This window comes from Diachasmimorpha longicaudata, chromosome 2 (assembly GCF_034640455.1).
Source record: "Diachasmimorpha longicaudata isolate KC_UGA_2023 chromosome 2, iyDiaLong2, whole genome shotgun sequence".
Taxonomy (NCBI): Eukaryota; Metazoa; Arthropoda; class Insecta; order Hymenoptera; family Braconidae; genus Diachasmimorpha; species Diachasmimorpha longicaudata.
Window position 1 is genome coordinate 7651030 of NC_087226.1, and position 24221 is coordinate 7675250.

Genomic DNA, 24221 nt, shown 5'->3' on the forward strand with positions numbered 1-24221 from the left:
GTTAAAATTCTTATATTTTTACCCATTAAAAATAAATGAAATGAACTTCCGGTAATTCCCGAAAATACTTTCTGTCAACTCATATCACAATAATCCAACAATTCTCCCTGTTCATTAAAATTAATTTTGATTTTCCGCAACACATGAATAAATCGACACGTAGTTGCCTGTAATGACGGCACTCGTGGAAAGAAGAATTGAGACAAATGTAGCGCGATACTGCATTGGAGTAAATTGGTAGGGGGTCGAGGGCAGCCGTCAGACTCCAGAGGGATTTCACCACTACTCTTTCAAAAGCCCAACCCCTTCCCCATCGTCCTTTTGTTACATCTATCAGTTCTCCACGTCTGCAAGACAACCAACCCCTGCTTATCTTCAAATGTCACCATTGGCGTTTCGATGAGACCGAGGAGGATGAAAATATCCACCAACTTGTGTCTCACCCTCTCCACCCCCTTCTCCACGAATCTCCCTCCACCGCCGACACCGATTTTCTGCAACTTCTGCAAATTTTTAGTGGAGAACATCAGTTGTTCAACGTCACCTATTCGCGAATATTCTACTGGACGTACCGAGGGCATTTGTTATTGTCGTTTAGTTTATTACTGTGGTTTGAGTCGGTGTGAAAATGCGTTGACGAGTTTACTCGAGGGACTGGGTGATGGCGAGGACCTCGGGACACGGCGTTTTTGCCAATTCCAAGTTTCTTATTCTTCTCATCATACTGATATATGTGATCAATTATGTGTATGTTTTTTTTCAAGAATGAGTTGAGGAAAAATTACGCAGAAAATCATATTTCAATGTTTATGATTACACATGGAAAACATGTCGTTTAATACAAAATAGATTGTGTAAAGGAAATTCTACGTTTCGTCTTATGAAAAAACCGTTTTGTGAGGAAAACCAATTATCTTTATGCAGTGAAATTTGTCACAGGAGTTATATCATAATTAGTAAATTTTTCAGGAGTTAAAATTTAGTATTTTAGCATTATTTAATTGAAGAATAATTCGGAATCTAAGGCAGTGTTAACTAAGGCATAAATATTAACTCACGGAAATAGTTCATGACTCGAAAAGAAATAAAATGCGGTTTTGTTCCATAATTTTTGGATCTGCCAAGTAATTTTTCCCTCAACCGTTTCTCTGTGTTATCGAGATATATCTGTTTTGCAATTTGAGAATTTGTCTCATCAAGTGAAAGAATAATTTTTGCGAGAGAAAAGTTTCTATCTTTTCCACGTGATTATGATAATCCTTATTAAATTCCCAAAACATTAAAATTAATTATTCGTTTCATTGGGAGTAAATAATTCAGCCCGGTTTACCCTCTGCTTTAGAAATTCACAAAACAATTATCCGTTGAAGTGAATTTGTCAATTCGGTTACGTTTGTGCTTTATTGCACTAGTGAAACGGAAGTTCAACCAGATTTGAGTTTTCAGGCAGAGTTTGGAGTTTCACGAGCTCCTTCCGGAGGATCCGAAGCTCTACGACAAGATGAGACCGCCGAAGAAGGACGGCCAGGCCACAGTCGTGTACTTCCATGTGACCGTCATGGGGCTCGACTCCATCGATGAAACTTCAATGGTAAAGTAACCGTCCTTCATTCATCGGGTTCAACCAATAATTATCGATTTTTATTTCAACCTCGGGCAGACCTACGCCGCGGACATCTTCTTCGCTCAAACGTGGAAGGACAATAGACTTAGACTTCCAGAGAACATGACTTCTGAATATAGGTAATGTACGGCACTATATTCCCCGATACTAACACTAGGATCTTTGATTCGTCGATCTCGTAATAAGACCCAGCAAATTTTTTTTTCTTGAGTCAACCAGGGAATTATATTTTTTTCTCAAACACTCCATGAGGAATTTCCCAAAAGGAAGCCCATTGGACAGTTTGATGTTGATTTATATTTCAATAACTAGATAAAACCGTTAATAATCTGATTCGTCGATCTAATTAAATCCTCCGGTGAATTTAATCAGATTATTAGAAGTCGATTGGTTGAAGCAGATGTGGAGGCCCGATTCCTTCTTCAAAAACGCAAAATCCGTGACGTTCCAGACCATGACGATACCCAATCACTATCTCTGGCTGTACAAAGACAAAACAATACTGTACATGGTCAAGTGAGTACTCAAAACCCTCCCAAAAGATACCAAATAACTCAAAAAACATATTTCCCAGACTCACATTGAGATTGTCCTGCGCCATGAACTTTCTGATATACCCCCACGACACTCAGGAATGTAAACTACAAATGGAGAGTCGTGAGTACTAAATTAACAATAATTATTCAGCAATTAAATGCGTTAGAAATGCAGTATAAATAATTCGTACTTTCTGCTGACTTTCAACAGCAGTTTTGCTTAAAGTGAAAATCAATAGAGTTTCTAGGTGAATGTGTTGAAGATTTAACATGCACTGATGGTTTATATTCATTAAATAAATGAGAATGGTGTCTATTAGTATCGCACACGACGGACGAAATGATCTTCCAGTGGGATCCCGATGTGCCCCTTGTTGTTGATGAAAATATTGAATTACCGCAATTGGCACTTGTTAAAAACTACACAGCTGACTGTACTCAGGTTTACTCCACAGGTGAATTAAATATATAATTCAATCTTGAAACCAATTTTTTATGAGGCTGTCACCTTCTCTGAATTGCTAGGATTTTTAATAACCAAATCGATGACTAAATCATCAAACATGAATTGAAATTGTAAAATGGCTTTCTTCCAGGGAATTTTACATGTCTCGAGGTGATTTTCGTGTTAAAACGACGACTGGGATACTATCTTTTTCACACATATGTGCCCACATGTCTAATCGTGATAATGTCAGTGAGTATAAAACCTAAAAATTGCAAAAATCAACAATTGATCTGATGGAATAAGTCTTGGAATAAATTCAACCGATTCTTATTGTCTAATGTTCACCATTCAGTGGGTATCATTCTGGATAAAGCCAGAGGCAGCTCCAGCCCGAGTTACTCTCGGTGTCACATCCCTCCTCACCCTCTCGACTCAACACGCGAAGAGCCAGGCGTCACTACCCCCTGTCTCCTACCTGAAAGCTGTGGACGCGTTCATGTCAGTCTGTACGATCTTCGTGTTCATGGCACTGATGGAGTACTGTCTAGTGAACATTGTGCTGGGGGACTCAGATGCCCCAGCAGCCTTCAAAAAACCATCGAAGCAAACACCCCCCAAGGCGACAACCTCCACTGGTACTGGAGATACTAAACTTGATAAAATTTTCGACATCGCGACTAAGGTAAAACGCTTGAATGAAGATTGACGGGATAAATTCACTTCTGAGCCTCTGAATAAATAAAAAAATAGAATAATTATTGGAACGGAAACCTAACAAATTCGGTAGAAAATGGGAGTGCCTCTATAGTAATCTGTTATTGACGATTCCATTGACATTTTTCTTCAAAGAGAAATCATCAATAGAAAATCGTCCACAGGCAAAACCAATAGAGTTCCTTTATTCTGTGGAAATATTTTTCTGTGGACAATATGAGTTCAATTTGTACGAGAAGAGAAATCAAATGGAAAGGAAAAAGCGAATTTTTCAATAGAGTGAGCCAAACTGATGGAAAAACCGATAGAAGTTCAATGAAATAATTTATTCAGAGGAACAGAAGCAACTCTTGACAATGCCCCGGAGCAAATTGTGATTATTGTCACGCAGGAAAATGCAATGCTGTTATCCGGACGCTCTCAGAAACCCGCGACATTACCACCAACAGGTCCGACCCCAGCGCAGCGTGCAAGACTCCGGGCACTAAACATTGATCGCTTCTCTCGGGTATTCTTTCCCTTCCTCTTCACCGCACTCAACGTCACCTACTGGATATGCTTCGCCGAGTACATTTAAAGAGATAATTGCAGAAAAAGTGCGGAGAAATCGTATGGATTTGGGAAACGAGCGTCTCGTCGCCGTCCGATGTCCCTTCCTCACTGGCTTTACCTCCAAAGTCATACGAATTTTAATGAATTATTTCTCCTCAATTGAGGAACTTCTCGGAAATCGCTAATTCGATAATTTTGTTTACTCGAGGGAGTTGGGTAATTAATGAAGTTGCGGATTAGGATGAGTCAATCACTGAAGTAAATCAGCTTCTCGGAAATATCTTGGAGGTGATGTGCCTCGTCATCTCCATCACGATTAGTTGAGTTGAGGTTTCCAAAATGGTGGAACAATTATTTTTCGCTTGATTAGATTGAATATTTATTTCTATTAATAGAAATAAAAAAAATTAATGGAAAAACCTAGCGCTTTCATTTAAATTGTATTAAAATACTCAATTCCATCGTTAAATTTTCCAATTGCTTATTTCAATTATCAATTATTATGAATATTACATCATTAAATTTTTTAACGTAAAATTTTCTACGTTTTTTCTGCAGTTTTCTTGGTTTGTCATAACAAAATTCAAATTACAGAATGTTAAATGCCAATATTTGACCAGAATCTAATTTGCATATAAACATCAGTATTTATAGAATATTTTCTAAAAATCAATTTCTATTTCATAGAAAATGGTAATTTCCCTTTGATTCAGATACATTTGAATTTTTGGAGTTGACTGGACTTGTCCTATTCCCCGGCTGCACATTCAATTTTTTGCTTTTCAAAAGATGATACGACGTAGAAATTTAGTACCACTGCATTACCAGCAGTCGACCGAGTCTCCATAAATAAAAGAGAGAAGTAATTTCGTTGCGTGTTGAAATTATTTAAAATGTTAATATTTTTCAATTTAATACTAAAGTTAAATCTCAATGAATAATCAAAATGTTAAAGTCCTAGAGACATACCTATAACACGTTAAAATTGGAAAATCGATGAGATAACTTGACGTTATTTAAAGTTATACATTATGTAATTATAATAATAAGATAAGAATAAAATGAATGTTGAAAGCGTTACAAAAAATCACAGGGTGTTGTTTTGAATAGCTCCCTTGGTGATTGGGATTTGGAATCGAGGTGCACGTGCTTGGTCATGCAGAATATAAGATCCTCCAGTCGAGCGCGACAAAAATGGAAATAAAAATGGGAGACGAGAATTGTAGTAGGAGGCAATGGCACTACTATCTAACCGGGGTTACAGATAACATAACGGCCCACGATTCTTCCTTCCTTCTACAGAATCCAACACGTATCCACATTTCCTCTTTCAATCACAAATAAAAAATCGCCAGTAAATCATCACTAAAAGCACGAAATTTCAGTGATCTTTCAGAAACCAGGAAAACAGTTCTAATGCTCAATAATTTTTCCAATTCTCAACGAGCAAAAGAAACCGTTCAACTGAAATAAAAATAGTTTATAACCAATGATTAACTCTACGATCCGGCTGTTAAGCAGATACGGGTCAAATGTACGAAGAAAAAAGTTCCCCCAATTTCTCCGAACCAACGATAAGGCCCGTCACGATGAAAACTCCTACAGAGTGTTCTGAAACGAGAGGAAAATGACGAGGATTGAGGAGGAACGAGTGCAAGTGCGTTCCACACGTGTGATCATGGACCAATATAACGGGTGTCGCTCGCATGACAATTGACAAGTACTATCCCCTTTCCATCTTCCACTAAACTACTTCTATCCTATTTTCATATTCCCTCGCGCCTGTTAAATGTTTCATAAATTGAATTTGAATCCTTATTCATTGCAAGTATCGAACATGGAACGTCGATCCATTGTTGCATCCAGAGGTGCATAAAGGCAACGTGGAACTGCAGCAATTCCTTATTCGGTCAGCGGTCGTCCTCCATTCAGAGGCAATGACCCAATGACGATACGTGCGATGTTATTGAATGATTTTTAATGAATAACCCAATTATAAATATATTGACATGAATTTCAGGAGAAGACAGTAAAAAAAACGTTAACTATTATCGTCTTTTCTTTAGATGGAAAGAATTAAAATTATCACCGACTGTAAATTAAGAGTTTGCTTATCACGCGTATTATCACACGTATCCCTTCATTTATTTATACATTTAATCCGTTTAGCCCTCGGTCATCTATCATTAATTCTAGTCTTTTAATTTTATTTATTGTGTGACGACAAAAACAGAAACTGTCATGGAAATGTAATGAATTAAAAATAATAGTGCAGATTTCTATTGTCAACTCGAGGAAATGAATAGAGGTTTCAACCAGACATTTCACACCCACGCAGTCCTCGCGGGGGTCATTACTGATTAATTCCTGTAGTCATGCTCTTCAATTCGTCCCGTGTTTGGAGTTCCACCGCACTTCAATCACATCCAAGAATTGCGATAGAGTAAATTCGTTCATAAACGAGCCCGCAAACATTATAAGCGAATAAAACTGACTGGAAATGGGAAGACATTCGGGATTTAAAACGAAAAGCATCGGAATATCGGCAAAAGAGTGAATGAAGACTTTTGTATTCCGATTTCACCCGAAATAACACGAACTTTGAGTACTCCCTAAATATCCCTGAACATCTGGTGTCGACAGGGATAGCCTGTCTGCGTAGAAAATCAGTGCGGAAGGGCCTATGTCGTCGTTTCTGTAGCTTCCTAGAAAACTATACCTGAGGGTGGGACAGTCTATTCTCAAGGAATGTCCCTCCTCTAGAACTGCCCCCTCTCACATTTTTCAAAATTTGTCTCGCAAAAATGTGAGTATAAAATTTCAAATAAAAACCTAAAGGACCTCATTAAAATATTACGCTACAGGTAAAACCGCAGAATTAATTGTCTCGATCGCAACTTAAACAAATATTCAATTTATCAACGATTTGATAAAGTGGCACTGAACGCAAATTTTGAAGCTCTTAGTAAACAATTGCTTATAATAGTGCGATTTTAAAATTGAAATTCAAGTGAAATTTTACCAATTTTACAATTAAAAATTGGAGATATTGCGGACAATCAATGGAAATAGTTCATTCGAGTTTTCGACAAAAAATAATAATTCTTCAACGAGATTTGAAAATATTCTCGCCGCCACGAGGTGCACCCGGAGAGATTTAATCCCTCCCACAGTGACGTCCCCCCACGTCTCCATCTCCTCTCTATTTTTTTCCCTCCTCCTTTTTTCTTCTTTATTCACTCACTTGGTCGCCGGCAGAGAGTACAAGCGCCTCACACACTACAAAACGCGTGTATAGAGAGATTGTAGAAGTTGAAGAGAGTGCCCTGGGCTGCTGCTGGCTGCAGAGGTGCGCGTCTCCGTTCTGTTAAACCGTAGGATTTAATTTGTTTCCGAGTTCTGGACTAGAACAAGAGATCTTTTCGTCTGCGAGACATTCGTCAAGTGTGTGTTAATTACTATTTGTCATTTGATAATCGCTATGGTGTGCTGTTTAATTTAGCTGTGCTATTCAATAACTGCTCGGTGTGCATTTGTCATGAGTCGACGAGAAACGCTGTTAGGCATTTCTCTAGTCAGCGTCTAATCTCGTCTTTTTATTTCTATTTTACTCGATTTCTTGGGGGTTTTTTTCAAGTGCGGACGTGAGGCGGAGACGGGGAGTTTGGATGCTTGAGAGATAAGGAGTGTGATAGGAGGGTGCAGTTGCATACTTGTGGCTCAGTGTCATTTTTACTTTCGTGAGGCCTTTGGAATTGTTGACGTGTTTTCGCGAGTGTTTAGATTTTTCAGTATTCAAATACCGGGGGACAACGGGATGAGTTTTATTGTTGAGAAAATTAGTTAACGGAAAATGCTGAAACAATTTGATATGTTCATTGAGTTTGGATATATTTATCGATTTGTATCACTGGCAGATCATTGTTCTTCGATGCTCCGAAAAATTCGAGTATTCTAATCATAATGCGCTAATCAACTCCGAATGATAATTGTGCACTCGGAAAGTTGTTGGAATAATTTTCTATCAGTATTAGTTTCCGGCATATTTATCAATACGCTTGATGGGTAAGAGAAGTGATCGCAGGATCATATTCATCCCATGGAAATGAATAAAATTTTGACGAAGAATTGAGGGTATCGTAGCCAAAGCCCAGCAACTCCGATTTAATTAATTTAATTACAATGTAAAATGAAATCTACGAATACAAAAAAATGCTCTTGAATGTAATTTCTCTAATGAACCCGAGGATTATAATTCCCTCATCGTGTGTATTGGGACTATTTTTAACTTCATTCATCTTCGAACTTCCCTCCAGTTCACTGTGCAATGTTTCAATGACCTATTTCAATATTTCAGATAAATGGCGTTCTGTTAATGGGAGACGCAAATCAACAAGCACAGATATTTTGAAAATGGAGTTCAAAATCCTGAATATCTTCGCACTACTCCTACTCCTCGCGATCTGCACAGGTGAGTGCCCTCAACTTTTATCACAATGCAATTAATTTTGACTCTGAATCTCCAGACTGAGTAACTCGTTATGTTCCACATTTATGACTTTATCGATAAAAACTTGAGATTTCATCATTACGACCGACTAAAGGGAGTGAGTAAAAAAAAGGTCCATTGAGTATCCACGAGATATTCGAGAATAAGGCAGCCTACTTTCCATTCGATACCCTCCCAACAAGAAGTGTCTTTATCCAGTGGTGATTAGATACCACATCGACCCCTTGACCCACGTCTTCCGCCGAGATTTTTATTTCTCTGCTCCGAAAATTACACGGGAACCTGGGACCCAGGGGGAATTTTATTATTAACTTCTATCAGTCAATGCTTCCCTCATTAATTATATAACACAGATTACCAGATTCATATAGAAATTATTGTTCAAAATTTCGATAAAATTTTTTCATTCCTGTCGATCGGGGGATTTGATGACTTTTGCATCCACTTGAATATTCCGTTATCAATGTTATCGAACATCCGATTATTAATTAGCAAATTGATGCAGTAATTAATTCAAAACAGGGATCACTAATGATACAGATGCACTCAATGGAGCACTCAGAATGTGCCCCATAATTTTAATGAATAATATGATATCATTGTCATTCATCAGTGACTTCACAGAGAGATGTGATACTTTCGTCACATGGTTAGATTAAAAAGTCTCGATATCTTCATACACGAGGAGAAGAGAAATCATCACAAACATCCGCTTCGTCCGGCGATTAGATTTTGAAGGGAACTGAGAGAGAAAATGATGAGAGGAGGAAATTTATGACAGGGTTGTAATGAAAATTCTAATGTTCCATCTTATGTTATTCGAAAAAAAATTTTTTTACAGAGTTGAGCAATGGACAATCTAGAGACACCAGCAGAACTGCCATCAGAGGTAAGAAATGTGTCAATTTTATTGAAGGGAACTAATTAAGCGAGTGAAGAGAATGGCAGATAAAATATTGAAAGATTTATGGCCGTCAAAAAAATATTGGGAACGAGAATAAAAATTAAGGGGTGTTATAGGACCAATCCATCGAGGAGACATTCCATCAGTGGATGGAATAGCATATCCAGGGCCAATGAGAATATTCTCACGAGTCAGAGGTAGCAATGTCGTAACGAACACGAAAGAAATTGTATTAATTCATTAATACATGGTTGTGGTTGGAGACACGTTGCCCCACATATATTGCACGTTCACCAGTACTAATAGACATTTTTTAAACAAATTCAAGTGCTTAATTCGGAGTATCTAACATTGAGGCAGGAAGAATGAGGAAAATGAGGATGAAATATGTTGTCTATTTGAGAATTAATACTTGATTGTTCGATGTAGGGCCGTATGCGAAGAGGAGACACCCTTGTGAACAGAGTTCATGTTACCCAGCTACGGGTAACTTACTGATTGGTAGAAAAGATCGTCTGGAGGCATCGTCAACCTGTGGGCTTCATGCTCCGGAGCGATACTGTATAGTTTCCCATTTAAAGGACAGGAAGAAGTGCTTCTTCTGTGATGCAGCATCACAGAAATTGCAGCATAATATTACTAATATTGTTGGAGGGTGAGTCTGACATACAACAAATAAGAACTGACTCCGAGATGGAAGAATAATTATTTTGACGAAATTAAAGACATTAGTCAAATTTTCTAAGGTCTTAGTGCATTTTTTTTCAAATGTAAACTCTAAGTGAAGGTTTCTAGACTATATAAATCTATTTAATTTTGGAATAACATAATTATAATTATATCTTTCCACTTCCAATAAACAGATTATCGAAGAATTCCTGGTGGCAAGCAGAAAATGGAGTCGAGAATGTAACTATCGACTTCTCTCTAGAAGCGGAATTTCATTTAACACATATGATAATTCGCTTCCAAACCTTCCGACCAGCAGCAATGTTGATCGAGCGCTCCCACGACTTTGGAAAGACCTGGCAAGTGTACAGATACTTTGCCCACAACTGTGAACAAGCATTCCCAGGGATCCCCACCCACGTTCCAAAAAAATTATCCGATGTCATATGTGAGTCCAGATATTCCTACGTTGCTCCCTCATCAGGGGGTGAGATAATTTTCCGGGTTCTCCCACCAAATCTCCAGTCCGTAATCGAAAATCCATACGCGAAGCAAGTACAGAATTTGATGAAAGTGACGAATATCCGAATCAACTTCACAAAATTGCACACACTTGGAGATGATCTTCTTGATGATCGCGCAGAAATTCAGGAGAAGTACTACTACGCTGTTCAAGACATGGTAATTCGAGGATCATGCTCTTGCTATGGGCACGCCTCAGCTTGTCTCGAGCTGCCCGGTGTTACCAATGAAGAAGAAATGGTTCACGGAAGGTGTGAGTGTACTCACAATACAAAAGGTCTCAATTGTGAGATTTGTCAAGATCTTTACAACGATGGACCATGGAAACCTGCAGTTGGAAAGCAAACGAATGCTTGCCGAAAATGCAACTGCAATGAACATGCCAATTCCTGTCATTTTGATGAGGCTGTCTACGAACGATCTGGAAGAGTCTCTGGGGGTGTCTGCGATGATTGCCAGCATAATACCAGGGGACAGAATTGCGAACAGTGTAAACCGTTTTTCTACCACGATTTGACGAAGAACATCTCCCATCCAGACGCGTGTCAACGTGAGTCTCGTCCCTTTTTCAATAGAAATAGGAAATTTATTAATAACTAACGAACTGGATTTCCATTACTTTCAATCTAGTAGACGAAAGTAATTAGAATCAATTGTGTTCATGCTGGACGGACATCGTGGATTGTGAAGAAGTTCTGATTGATACTAAAATGAATTGTTTATTTTTCTTCAGCTTGTGACTGTGATCCCGGTGGTTCCCTCGATGATGGCATTTGTGACTCACGAACAGATATCTTGAGTGGTGAAGAATCCGGACGCTGTCATTGCAAATCGAACGTGGAGGGGCGCCGATGTGACTTATGTAAGAACGGATTCTGGAATTTCGACCCGAATAATCCCGATGGATGTCAAGGTAATTCCATCCCAATGGGTTTCTTTCCTCTGTGATTTTTTCATAAGTAAGATAGCATTATCATTTTGTAGAATATCCTTCAGGTAACACCCTGGAACTCATGATTAGCTCCAAATAATTGAAGTAAATCCCTTCGCAATGCTTTCTGCTGATCACCTCCCTTCCTTTTTACTTCTAGCCTGTACCTGCAACCCCCTGGGAACCATTGACAACCAGGGATGCAATCAAGTGACTGGAGAGTGCACCTGCAAGCGTTACGTAACAGCACGTGATTGCAATCAATGTTTGCCGGAGTATTGGGGCTTGTCGGATGATCACGATGGCTGCAAGCCCTGCGAGTGTGATCCTGGTGGCTCCTACGAGTCCACTTGTGACGTTATCACTGGTCAATGTCGATGCCGACCTCATGTAGGAGGAAGAACGTGTAACCAACCCGAGCAGAGTTATTACACTGGGTCACTGGACTTTTTGATTTACGAGGGTGAATTGGCAGGCGGTAGTGATGTGAGTATTTATTATAAATTCACCTCCAATTCAGGGACTAGATGATTCTAGTCCAATAGCATTTTTTTCGGAATATTTTGACCTCAACAATAATCACTTTATCTCAAACAGCTTTGAAGATATTTATTCTTCTGATGCCATTGCTCATTCTATCAGTTACCTCAACTGGTCTTTTCACGAAATAATTATCAAATCACTAGAACTGCCAAGTCGTCATCAGAGAGCCGTACAGAGACGGGAGGAACAATACGTGGACAGGCACAGGTTTCATGAAGGCTGTTGAAGGTTCAACAATGAACTTCACAATAGATGATATAAGAAGATCGATGTGGTACGATATAATAGTGCGTTACGAGCCTGTCCATCCCGGAGTCTGGCAGGAGGTGGAAATCCTGATCACACGAGACGGTCCTGTCGATCCTCACGGGCCATGTGCTGGTTGGAGACCCGAGGATGACAGATTGTGGCTCCAGTTGCCTGACAATGCTCGAAGTGCTGTTGCCAATCCATCAGTTTGCTTTGAAGCTGGTAAAGTCTACAAGCTCTTGCTCTCGTTCAGGAGGTTCGATCCTCACACAGAGACGCCCACTGCTTCCATTCTGATTGATTCGGTAAGTTATACTACTGTCTTGTCCATGCAATTTTCATTCTCTTCAAGAGTGTAATTAAATTATTGATGTGTCCTTGATATTTATCTGTTTCTGTGTAGATTGTTTTAAGACCAAGAATCGATTCCATTCCATTCTTCAATGGTGAAGGTCCTAACGAGCTGAGACGAAAGGAATACGAAAGATATCGCTGTAACGAGATATTCGATAGTGTCACTCCATACACACGCGATGAGAATGATATTTGTGCACCGTATCATACTAGCATCGGTTATTGGGTGTTCGATGGAGCGCATTGTAAGCACATACTACTTTTAATTTTGTCAGCTAATGTTATTTACAGGGGATGGAAAATTATTTTACCTAATTATTTGTCTTCCTCTTTAGCCTGCGAATGTAATCCAACAGGATCACACAGTCTTCTCTGTGAGAACTACGGTGGTATTTGTCCCTGTAAACCAAACGTAGTAGGACGTCGTTGTGACCGTTGTGCTCCCGGTACCTACGGATTCGGCCCTAACGGATGCATTCCTTGCGACTGCAACGCAGTCGGTGCTCTAGATAATTTCTGTGATGTTGATACTGGTCGGTGTAAATGCAGGCCAAATACTTATGGCCGAACTTGTGGTCAGTGTGAACCCGGATTTTGGAATTTCCCTCACTGCAGGAGGTGCGAGTGCAATGGACATGCGGACAGCTGTGATTCGTCTACTGGGGCTTGTGAAAATTGCAGGGACTATACCACTGGCCATAACTGCGATAGGTGCATCGATACTTTCTATGGGGATCCAAGGATTGGAGTTGATATTCCCTGCAGAGCTTGTCCCTGTCCAGGTAAAGCTCATTGTAATAATGTTAATTTATTTGTGACTAAATTTTTCCACGAATTTCTCTAAAGTGATCCCATCCAAAGATATTTCCACGTTAAAATCCTTATTCATTTGTAGGAATTCCATTACTACTACGTTGATTGATCTGTTAATTAATAAGTCTCGTAATATACAAAAACTCTTGTCAATCAGGAACTATCGACTCGGGTCACGCTTACGCAGACAGCTGTTCTCTAGATCCCATAACACACGACGTCATTTGTGAGTGCTTTAAGGGATATTCTGGAGCTCGATGTGAGAACTGCGCAGAGAACTACTTTGGTAATCCTGAGGAAGTCGGTGGTCAATGTACCGCCTGCGATTGTAGCCATAACACTGACCTCACACGACCTGGAAATTGTGATCCATACACCGGACGCTGTCTCCAGTGTCTCTATGACACTGCTGGAGCTAATTGTCAGCAGTGTAAGCCAGGCTTCTACGGGAATGCACTTGAAAAGAACTGTCAGGACTGCATGTGCAATGTCCTGGGAACCGATATTGCAGCAGGGCCATGCGACCACAGGACCGGACAGTGTCCTTGCTTGCCTAATGTCATCGGACAACTCTGTGATCAGTGTGCAGAGAACTACTGGAGAATCGCCAGTGGACAAGGATGTGATCCTTGTGAATGTGACGCTGTTGGAAGTGTGTCGGACAAGTGAGTACTTTTCCATGAACTTACGAGATATTATTTTCGTGTCTTAACGTTGCCATTTTAAAAAACTTGATGCTTGCTCACGGAAATACAGATAGTCGGAGTCATTTCAATTTTTATTTGACTTATCTTACCCTATCGTTATGGAACACTAACTCTTCCTCCTCTGTACGAGATTAAATGAGCAAAACGAAATGACATAAATTACTTCCCCAGGTGCAACCCTTATGATGGCACCTGTGAGTGTCGCGCCGGCTTCGGAGGTCGTCGTTGTAACGAATGTCAAGCCAACTTCTGGGGTAATCCTAACGTCCAATGTTATCCCTGCGACTGCGACGTAATTGGTTCATCATCAGCTCAATGCGACCGTGAGACAGGCGTTTGTGTTTGTCACAAGGGAATCGGAGGAGAGAAATGCGATCAGTGTGATCGCAGCTACATCGGTACAGCCCCACATTGCAGCCCCTGTGGCGAGTGTTTTGACAATTGGGACCTCATCCTCGACGGGCTTCGTAACAAAACAGATCTGGTGATTGAAGAGGCCTCGAGAATCCAGAAAGTGGGTACTACCGGAGTCTACAGCCAACAATTCGATAAAATGTTGGACTCCCTCGACCAGGTCCGCGGATTGATCGATAACACGACTGTGAGGAGTCAAGATCTCGACGAACTACATGATTTGGCGGGTCAATTGGCTAAGAACGTGTCTACCTCAACAAAAGCTCTCGAGGAAGTTGAAAATCAATTGGAGAACGTCAGTCAAAGGGTGAATCTTGGAGATGTTGCTTTGAAAAAACTGAAAAACAGGACGAACAGTCTTCACCAGGGAGCTGCCCTTTTGAAAGAGGACGCGACAAGACTGCAGGAGGCGAATGTCCAGGGGGCACTCAACGTCACTCATCAAATGGCTGAGCAGTCACGACTGGCAGGAAAGATGGCTAATGAGACTAACAACGTTCTTGCTGACGCCGAGCGGTATCGGAAGAACACTGAGAACCTATTGGCCAAGAATAGTGCCAACGTCAACGAAGCTCAGGAGAAGAGTTTAGCGTCGATTGCGAGAATGAACGAGAGAATCTCCGGCCTTGAAAACGAAATCCCTGGACTGAATCTGGGAATGTGTGGAGACAATGTCACCGAATGTAGCAGTGTTTGCGGTGGCGCTGGATGTGGAACTTGTGGGGGGATCTCTTGCGAGGCTGGAGCCGTTACTAAAGCTAGTCAAGCACTGGATGTGGCGAAAAGACAGGCCGAGAAGATCAGGAATCATAAGGACACTGCTGAGGATCTTCTACGAAAGGTAAACATGATTCACCAGACCTTTCATCATTTTGGAGAAAGAAATTGAAAATTCTTTGATTCATGTTTTTTTCGATTGTTGGGGTATTTCAGATGATGGACTTGAAGCAGGATGCTGGTGCGGCCCGTGGAAATGCTCAAGACGCCTTTAACTTTGCTCTTGACGCTCGTAACAGATCGGAGAGAGTGGCCAAAGCCCTGGCCGAAGTGAACGAAAGGATCATTATGGTATTAAACGACGACCAACCAACTCCCATGATGGTACGGGACCTTGCTGAAGAAGTCTTGAGTAAACATATTCACCTGCGACCTGACGAAATCAGGGAGTTGGCTAACAAAATTGATAGTATCATTGTTTCATTGACGGATTCCGATAAGATTTTATCTGATACTGCTGGAGATTTGAAAATGGCGCAAGAGCTCGAGCAGAGAGCTAATTGGGCTAAACAGTCCGCTATCGACAAGCAGAATCAAGCTGGCAAGGTAAGCGATGTTTGTTTCAAAGTTAAGCAAACCGTGAAATTCAGATCTAAAGCACAAAGTGCTGCGAACTCATCTGAGAAGCTCTTCTATTTGTAAAATTGGAGGAAAAATGTATTCTCTTTATTAATTCAATTACAGGTGGTGAATCTGCTTACTGAAACCCAAAAAGCCCAAGAAGAGGCCGAAGATGCGATTGAGAAAGCCGAGCAAGATATAGCTCTGTCTGAGAAAGATCTCCAAGATGTAGGAGAAGTGACAAAGGAAGCTCAGAAGAAGGCAGCGAATACAACCGCAGCTGTGGATGCCCTGGAGGCTCGACTCAAGCAACTCCAGACCCAATCGGTGCGAAACGACTTCGTTCTGAATCAAGAAATTCGGAAGGAGTTGCTCACTCTCGCCGACGATGCCAAGGCGGTCGACGAGAAGACCCAGAAACTGGGAACAGAGTACAAGCGAGCTGGTGATTCTCTCAACAATCGAGTCACCAAGAGCAAGGGCGATATTGAAAGGGCCAAGCAGTTACTCCAGAGAGCGTCTGAATTAACTGCCGACACGACAACCAAGTTCAAAGATCTCGACGGTATGGAAAGTGTCTACAGAGATAATGACAGACTTCTCAGTGATCTTATGGCACAGGTGGATGCTCTGACTGCCGAAATGGAAAAACAACTTGGAGAAATTGAGAAGAAGGCACAGACTTACAGGGACTGCTCGACGTGAACAATTTTGTAGAATTTATCAGGCACATTAGACGATCAATCAACGCAGTTGTTAAGTGGCCAAACAAATAGAATGCTTCTTACAATTTATTTAGAATGAGAAGTGTTTATCGAAATACAATAGAAATGGATTTAAAAAAATTTTAAACCGTTTTTGCAGACAACCAAAAAGAGCGACCGACAAATAGTTTCGAACCTTTCGGACACTTCACAATTGACATATAAGTGCCATATGAATTCGCAAAGTGCCACTAAACACCAAAAATACGTCGATCAAAATTCTCTATGAAGACATCAATTATAAACGCTGTTTTTCGCGTTTTGTAAATACATTAATTTTATAGTAAGAGTTTTTACATTTAATGAGACACAATTATTTTTACGATTCAAATGACGGTGGTTTTGAAGTTGAATTGTATCAGAATTTATCCATAATTTCTATTTACTTGAAGTGAAGTTGGTGATGGAGTGGTGAAACAGGATAAGTCATTTTAGGAGTCATTCTTGTAGCTTTCATATTGATCTACTAAAGTATCTCGTAAAAACCCCATCTTATTATGTTATGTCACCACTGAATTCATAATAATTACTTGATGTTTCTTATTCAGAAGAATTAATTGATTGAAATTTGTTACGATTTATATAAGAAAGAGAAAATGAATAAAAAGTTGATAAAAATAAATATCTACAATCATTTATGAGTGGCATTCTTTGGCGAATTTCATTGGGTTTGTTTTTTGCTTCATTAGGAGAAGCCAAAACCTATTAGAAAATTCATTAGAATATTTTAGCAAATTGGAAAGTCCGCTATGTCGCGCCCCCAATAGAAACAATTTTTTTTGCGATTGATAGTGTTTCTAGCGCACCGGAAGTAGCGATAAACTAATGATAAACCCTAAATCAAACAAAGTGAATAAATTTATCTTATTCATATCTTTATGTATGTCGTTATCAGTAGACACCTGGAGAATATCCAAACCAATGAAATCCTAGATTATTCTCACAATTCTCCCCTTCATTGCTTTATTTCTCTTGAGAGCTGAAGAGACCCTTTTTTCGTGAGTTGAAGAGGAGCGTGTAGATGCTGTGAATGGAATTCACTGTTGAATTCAAATGGAGTAGCGAGAGAGGGCCGAACAATGAGCTCATTCAGCGTTCAATGATGGTTCTCAAACGAGACCAACAAAGAAGTGGATTTTTAATTATTCTGGGTCTTTTCAGTTTTTGATGAATTATTCAGCAATATTTTGGAATCAATTGGTGCGAATGTAAACAGGATGACATCGTGGAAAGTTTCTCTTTCGATTATAATGAGAAGTTTAAGTTGTTTATTTTGGGGGCTGTTTATTTTCTTGTTTGAGGGGTTCTGACACGGGAGAAGCTACTACTAGCGATTTTTATGCACATGCTGACGAATGAATCGTTGGAGGATGTTAGATGATTTACGAGTTTATTTTGCCTACGGTGTAATGATGAGTCTATCGATGTTCCACTCATATTGTCCTGTGTGGGATGAATAGTTCTTCAAATATGAACGAAAATTCCCTTGATGGAATTAATGCTTAGTTTTCTTAATCAGCATAACTCGTTAAAAACTGAATCAGTTAAGGTCGCTTAGGCACTTTAAAGAAGAAAAGAATTGTACGTGTCATCTAAAGAAAAAATATTTCATCTCATCAACAATTCTATGGACCATTCCTTTTAAGAAAATTTCTAAGTGCACGTTTTCTGTGATTTAGTTCTGCTAATTACTAAATCGCGGGAAAAATTCCATTAACTGAATTTTAACTGTAAATCAATTTTTTACCCCGGGAATTTGTTTATTCCCAATGCTCGACAAATTCTACGATCTTATCTCATGAAAAAATTGTAGTTGCAACAGCTGCAATTCACAGAAAAAACCCTCCCGAGCATTGGTAATCCTCCCCTCGGATCAAACACCCCACAAACTCCACGGAAACGCTCATAATATTCTATTGAGAGGTATTACTTCCCCAATTGTTCACATAGACTGGGACTTATGGAGGGAGGTGACTCGCGCTAGGGTTGGCCAGCTGTTCACCGGTTGAATCCACCACCTCAATGCACCTTTTTCAAGCCACGTTAAAATACCGGGGGAAGAAAAACCAGGAGGCAGTTGTGTGATCGCAGTGATGGACTACACATCTTTCGCGCACCCAAAACTACAGAAAAATTGCGGGAAAAATTAACAGAAAATAAGTACTTCAGTACTTCACTCCAATTGTGCTTCAAATACCAAATTTTTTCAAAATTGTTGTGCAAATGAATTCAATTTTACTTTAGTTTTTAGAGAACTAAAGGTTTTCTCTGATTTTTAGCAAAGTTTCACTGAAACGTAATATTTTTGTATCGAAAAATCCGAAACTTCTTTTCTCTGCGAACATTCCCAATAAAAACTAAAAATAAACTCCGATAACAAAAATAAACCAACGATTCAATCACTATTTCAACCCTAAACAAGTCAAAAATCTCAATAAATACTAACACCTCTTCCATGACATTTCGACTCAAGAAATAACAAATAAGAAAAGCTTTCAACCCATCAAATAAACGTTCATAAAAATTCGGTGAACGGAAGTGGTTTTCCACCAACGCATTTAGTTTACCAGAGGCCGGAGACCCTTGAAAAAGGGTTCTCACTGAAAAAAATAAATAAAAGCCCCTCCCATGTGGTTGAAACGAGCGAGATCATGCGACACCGAGTGAGAAACGTGAACAGTTAATTCGAGTGGTGGAAGATAAGAAGTCTTCAGTGCGTATCGGCAAAAGAAGAGAGAAAAGCGAAGGAGCCAGACGTGCATAAGAAAGCACCGAAGGCAGAACAGTTTCATCGGGTGTAGCATTACCGATGTGTCAGTCAAATTGTGAATAACAATCGCCACCAATCTATGCAGTCTCAATTGAAATATCAATAAACGACAGTTAATTATTGACAGGAATTGCTTCGCAAATATTATTCGCCGATAGAATTTGGTGTTGTGATTTTCGAGCACGTTTTTCGATATTAGAATTGAATTTCTATTTTTAGTTCGATGAGAATTTATAAATCAAAGTGCGTCTGACGTACGTCCTTATCGATTCTCAATAAAGAGGGAAGAGTGAAATTGTGAGAAGGAACGTGCAATTTTTTGCATGTTGAGTGAATCATTCGGCCAACACGTGTTGGAGAAGACGGTTGAGATTGCCAAGTGATACAGGGTGTTGGATGAATGGTTGGTGAGGCACATCGAGGGATTATTGAGAAGGTTCGATGATGAATGGCACGGATGTGGCGATTATACAGGAGGGAGGATTGGAGGGACACTTTTCAAGACCTCTCACCATCATCGCCGCTGCCTGTGCGATTCTCTTCAGCATCGTTGGGGTTTTCGGTATGAAGAATATTTTTTTTGTTAGGGATTTCGAAGGGGGAATGAAAATGTTGCGTTAGTGTCTTATTCAGATGAAATTGACGGCCTCAACAGAATATTTCGAGTGCCGGGTATTTTTCATCAGATCCATATGTTATTGGAGAACAATAATGAGAAGATATTTGTGGACATCTCCTGATGTCCAGAATTATTGAAATAAACGTGAATTAAGCAAATATGAGTAGTTGAACTAACCACACATTGAGCTTCATGACATCGAAGAAATACCCCGAGGAGGGAAGAATATTGTTTTCCCTAAAAAATTGATCTTTCGAATTTAGTTCTGCCAATAATACCGTTATCGACAAGAAAATTTCCGGAGGAAATTACCAGTACTTCCGGCGAAATTATAAGTGTTTATCGAGTGAAGATATGCGGTTCGGAATAACATTCACGTGATAAACCCTCGCATAACTCTTCATCCAAGAAAATTATTGACCCGAAAGACAAATAACACATAGATAAAAAAAACAATTGCGATTAGAAAAATTATTATGTTTTGATGGAAGTTTTCTTTTTGGTCCCACTAAACTGATTTCACCCAATAAAAGTCCTCTTCAGAAAAGCCCATAATATTTTGCTAGAGTTAATGTTGCTCCTAGGATTAATTATAACATATACTTGCTTCTTCTTCCTTCACGCACTGTCGCAACATTTGTATTCCCTTCTTTGATTTCTGACCTCAGTTCAAAGAACATTCTCTGTTTCATGCTCTTCAACCGCGAAATAACTACACTTCTTTCCCTTCCCATTCCATTCAAACTCATTATCTATTTTCCTTTGATCTCCCCTTAAACCTGCAATCTTATCAAAATGCATATCTGGCGGTTCAATTCCCCCCTGATACATAAAAGTCGATCTTTGAACCCTTGGGCACACGACTGCTCATCTAAATTTACAACAAACTCCATTCCCACCCTCCGGTGAACCTGTGGAATTGCGTCAATTAAGCCATCGCGTATTATTCGAGAAAACAGAGACATCAGAAGTGGCCAATTAGCCGGTCATTTCACTCAACAAGAGCCAGCTAATCTTCGTGAAATTAAATTGACATTGTACTATTTTTCGTCACCCCTTGACAAGACGTTTATTTCCGGTTCGCAATGAGTTATTGTTGTCTCAGTCTCGAAATAAATGACGATTGATTACTGGGGAATAACAGCCGGTCAGATTGCGCACATTTTAAATTGAATAAAAATTAATGTTGAGAAAAAACTATGAGTTTTAGCAATTTACTTGTGAACAAGGAAAAATCTACCAGAAAATCATGAGGATTTCGTCCTAATAATTGGTCTTGTGGGATATTTGTATGGCTTTCAGGTACATACATTCATTTTTTGAGCAGCCTAATTTTTTATATATGACTTTGTCGCTTATAAATTTCACCAGGGGGCATAGACAGAACGCATGAATAAATAAATAAGTGGACGGAGATATTTTCTTCAGAAATACCTCCGCTGAAATCTCAGGAATAACTAAAGACCCTCATTTGTGCCAAGAATAATTCATCCTTTAGCACATCACATTAAAAAAAGTGCAACTCAAATCCAAAGGGTGCAATGAATTTCCCAAAATTAAAATTCATTGCCATTTGTACCAACTCTAATATCGCCAATCTTCTAAATAATGCCTTACCTTTTTTCAGGAAACTTGGTGACTGTAATAGCACTTTTGAAATTTACTCGTTTACGTCGTAACGCAACGACAGCATTCGTCATAAGTCTCAGTATCTCAGACCTGATCTTTGCAGCTGTTAATCTACCTCTGACAGCAAGCAGATACTTGCACGAGGCATGGATACTGGGTGATACATTATGCCAGATATTTCCGGTGTTTTTCTACGGAAATGTGGCGGTCTCATTGCTGAGTATGGTAGCGATAACATTGAATAGGTAAGAAGTGTTGGTCAGCATTTTTCACGCCAGTTTTTACATAATTAAATGAATTTTCTCCTCTGGATTTTAAGTAATGAGATTGAAAAAATATTCGTCGGTGATTCTATCAACTATTTATGATTAATGAGTCACACTAGTCTCTGCTGACTCACTTTATATAGACCAGGGCCGGTGCCTTTGATATTCAAAGGCTGGTGTAATTAATAGGACCGAGGAAAAATTCCTGGGGAACCTCGTGAAATTAGCGGGAAAAATCTAAATGATATTCATAAGATGAATATGTCTGACGCGTGTATTTCTGTCTTGTTACAAGTGAGAATACATATTGTTGCTTTGGACAATTGCCGACTTGATACTCATAAGAATAATTTCCATGAAGAGATCTCGAGAGAGAGAGAGAGAGGAAAAAGTTTCTGTTAAAACGAATCTTGAAATTTTTTATCCTCTCCGGATCACAGTCAACTCGTTTTATCCAGTTTATCGAGTAAGAACAAATTCTTCAAGGTATCTTCCAGATTTTTCCATTTATTTTTGGCTGAGAACACACGCCACAAATTTTCCCTTCCTTTCAACAGTTTCTTCACTCTCAAGGCTTCTTAACATGGAAATTTTAGGACAAAATTTATCTTCCCAGTAGGGTTGATACCTATGAATTTTAAAAACTTGTCTTTATTAATTACGGCAAATCAACAATTGGTATTCTCACTTCAAGAAATGAAACGGAATTAAATAAATCTCATTATTGCATCAATTTAAAGTTGATCAGTTTCCAAATCGAATATTTCCGTCAATTTTTAGATACGTCCTGATATCAAAGCCTGAGATCTACCCAAGAATCTACACAACACGCGGAATAACATTGATGCTGATAGCAATATGGGGATTAAGTTTTTCATTATTATTACCACCACTCACCGGTATCTGGGGCAGATTAGGACACGATCAGCAGACATTCTCCTGCACTATTCTGAAGAAAAATGGCAAAAGTCCTAAGAAGATGCTCTTCATGATCGGCTTCATCGTTCCTTGCGTCGTGATAATAGTCTCGTATCTCTGCATCTACTGGAAGGTCAGGGAGAGCCGGAAGAAGCTCGAGGCACATGCAGGATCCAAAAGGAACACTGGATTCCAAAAGAGGGAAGACTCCAGGGTCACGAGACTCATGCTCATAATATTTCTCTGCTTTCTTCTATGTTTTTTCCCACTTATGCTCGTCAATGTCATCGAGTTCAAGGCACCAGTTGTCCATGTAATTGGGTCGATTCTTGCATGGGCTTCGTCAGTCATTAATCCATTCATTTATGCCGGCACTAATAAGCTGTACAGGGAGGCTTACAGGCAACTTCTGTGTCCGATAACCAGTATGACTAATGTCCCTGGGGTCAGACCAACATGCTCACACTCAAGCAAAGCGTCAGCTCCACAGATCAAGTGAATTAGAATTTTTTGTGTCGAAGTTATTAAGGCTCATCTTGTTAAATCCGTCGAGTTCTTAATTGATGAACGTTCTTATTTTTTTATGACGGAATCTCTTGTAGTTTCGTGAATCATTAGCTGCTGTGAATTCAGGTTGGGGATCGAAGCTCCAGGACCTAATGGTGGGATGAGGAACAGTGTAAATAGTGGATGTACATACAGGGATAAATGTGCTTGAATTGAGAATTCTTTGATTTGGGAATTATGGCATTGGATTGTGGATTTTGATATTGTTAAAGCAGGTTTCTTTGACTGGTTGGATAAGGACTGATGAGTTTGAGAATAAATTGCTGAGTCCAAGAATCGCTTTTTGCTCGGAGAATAAATATTTTGCATAATGAATAGTCTTACTTCAAGAATAACGCATTCTGAATTCAAGACTTGATATTATTAATAATTCATATAACTGTCCATAACTCGAGATTGAAGATTGTTGACTGAAGAATAAAATTTCCCGTACTCCATATTTAACAGATTCCACGAATTAAGACTCTGATTCAATTGATATTGATAGTGTATAACAATCTTCATTGAAGGATAACGCTGAATTCAAGAAATCTCATTATTGCATGGATGATATCAAAATAAAAATGATTTTGAAATCTGGAGAACGCATCCTGAAACATACATGATTAACTCCAAACTGAGAATTCTTATATTCACAACTAAAAAAGTATTAAGTCCTTAATACAAAAATACACTTCCTCGTGTAGTTTTAAGTGTATTCTAAATATATTGATGAGGAAATGTTCATTGGATGAAAATTGCACGTCAAGCAATTGCAATCCTAACCATAGTCCGATGAATTGGTAAACAATGGAATCTCTGTTAAGGTTAATTTTAAGACTTAGTTATTTTACAATTGATGAGAAAATATCACAATGATA

The 24221-nt window shown here is 39.3% G+C and overlaps 3 protein-coding genes across 10 annotated transcripts; all 3 read left to right on the plus strand.

Annotated features, from left to right (window-relative positions):
* Positions 1-379: 379 nt before the first annotated feature.
* Positions 380-4918, plus strand: LOC135170440 (glycine receptor subunit alpha-2). 2 transcript variants are annotated; one of them, XM_064136265.1, is made up of 9 exons: positions 380-747; positions 1447-1591; positions 1661-1743; positions 1997-2140; positions 2199-2281; positions 2481-2615; positions 2757-2857; positions 2961-3290; positions 3747-4918. In XM_064136265.1, exons 1-9 carry the CDS (start codon positions 662-664, stop codon positions 3897-3899), a joined length of 1260 nt encoding a protein of 419 aa, XP_063992335.1. In that variant the 5' UTR covers positions 380-661; the 3' UTR covers positions 3900-4918. The 2 variants fall into 2 exon arrangements, with proteins under 2 accessions (XP_063992335.1, XP_063992326.1); XM_064136256.1 differs by having other exon boundaries at positions 382-747; positions 3714-4918.
* A 2196-nt stretch (positions 4919-7114) lies between these two features.
* Positions 7115-17214, plus strand: Lanb1 (LanB1). 7 transcript variants are annotated; one of them, XM_064136070.1, is made up of 15 exons: positions 7115-7223; positions 8232-8345; positions 9226-9273; positions 9405-9485; positions 9718-9943; positions 10152-11029; positions 11213-11392; positions 11571-11896; positions 12097-12507; positions 12606-12801; positions 12892-13338; positions 13527-14034; positions 14248-15331; positions 15424-15813; positions 15952-17214. In XM_064136070.1, exons 2-15 carry the CDS (start codon positions 8288-8290, stop codon positions 16531-16533), a joined length of 5415 nt encoding a protein of 1804 aa, XP_063992140.1. In that variant the 5' UTR covers positions 7115-7223; positions 8232-8287; the 3' UTR covers positions 16534-17214. The 7 variants fall into 7 exon arrangements, with proteins under 7 accessions (XP_063992140.1, XP_063992121.1, XP_063992149.1 ...); XM_064136051.1 differs by having other exon boundaries at positions 7120-7320; XM_064136079.1 differs by having other exon boundaries at positions 7147-7248.
* Positions 17215-18684: 1470 nt separating this feature from the next.
* Positions 18685-24045, plus strand: LOC135170500 (protein trapped in endoderm-1). Its single transcript, XM_064136385.1, has 3 exons — positions 18685-19924; positions 21609-21855; positions 22657-24045. Exons 1-3 carry the CDS (start codon positions 19804-19806, stop codon positions 23291-23293), a joined length of 1005 nt encoding a protein of 334 aa, XP_063992455.1. The 5' UTR covers positions 18685-19803; the 3' UTR covers positions 23294-24045.
* Positions 24046-24221: the final 176 nt, after the last annotated feature.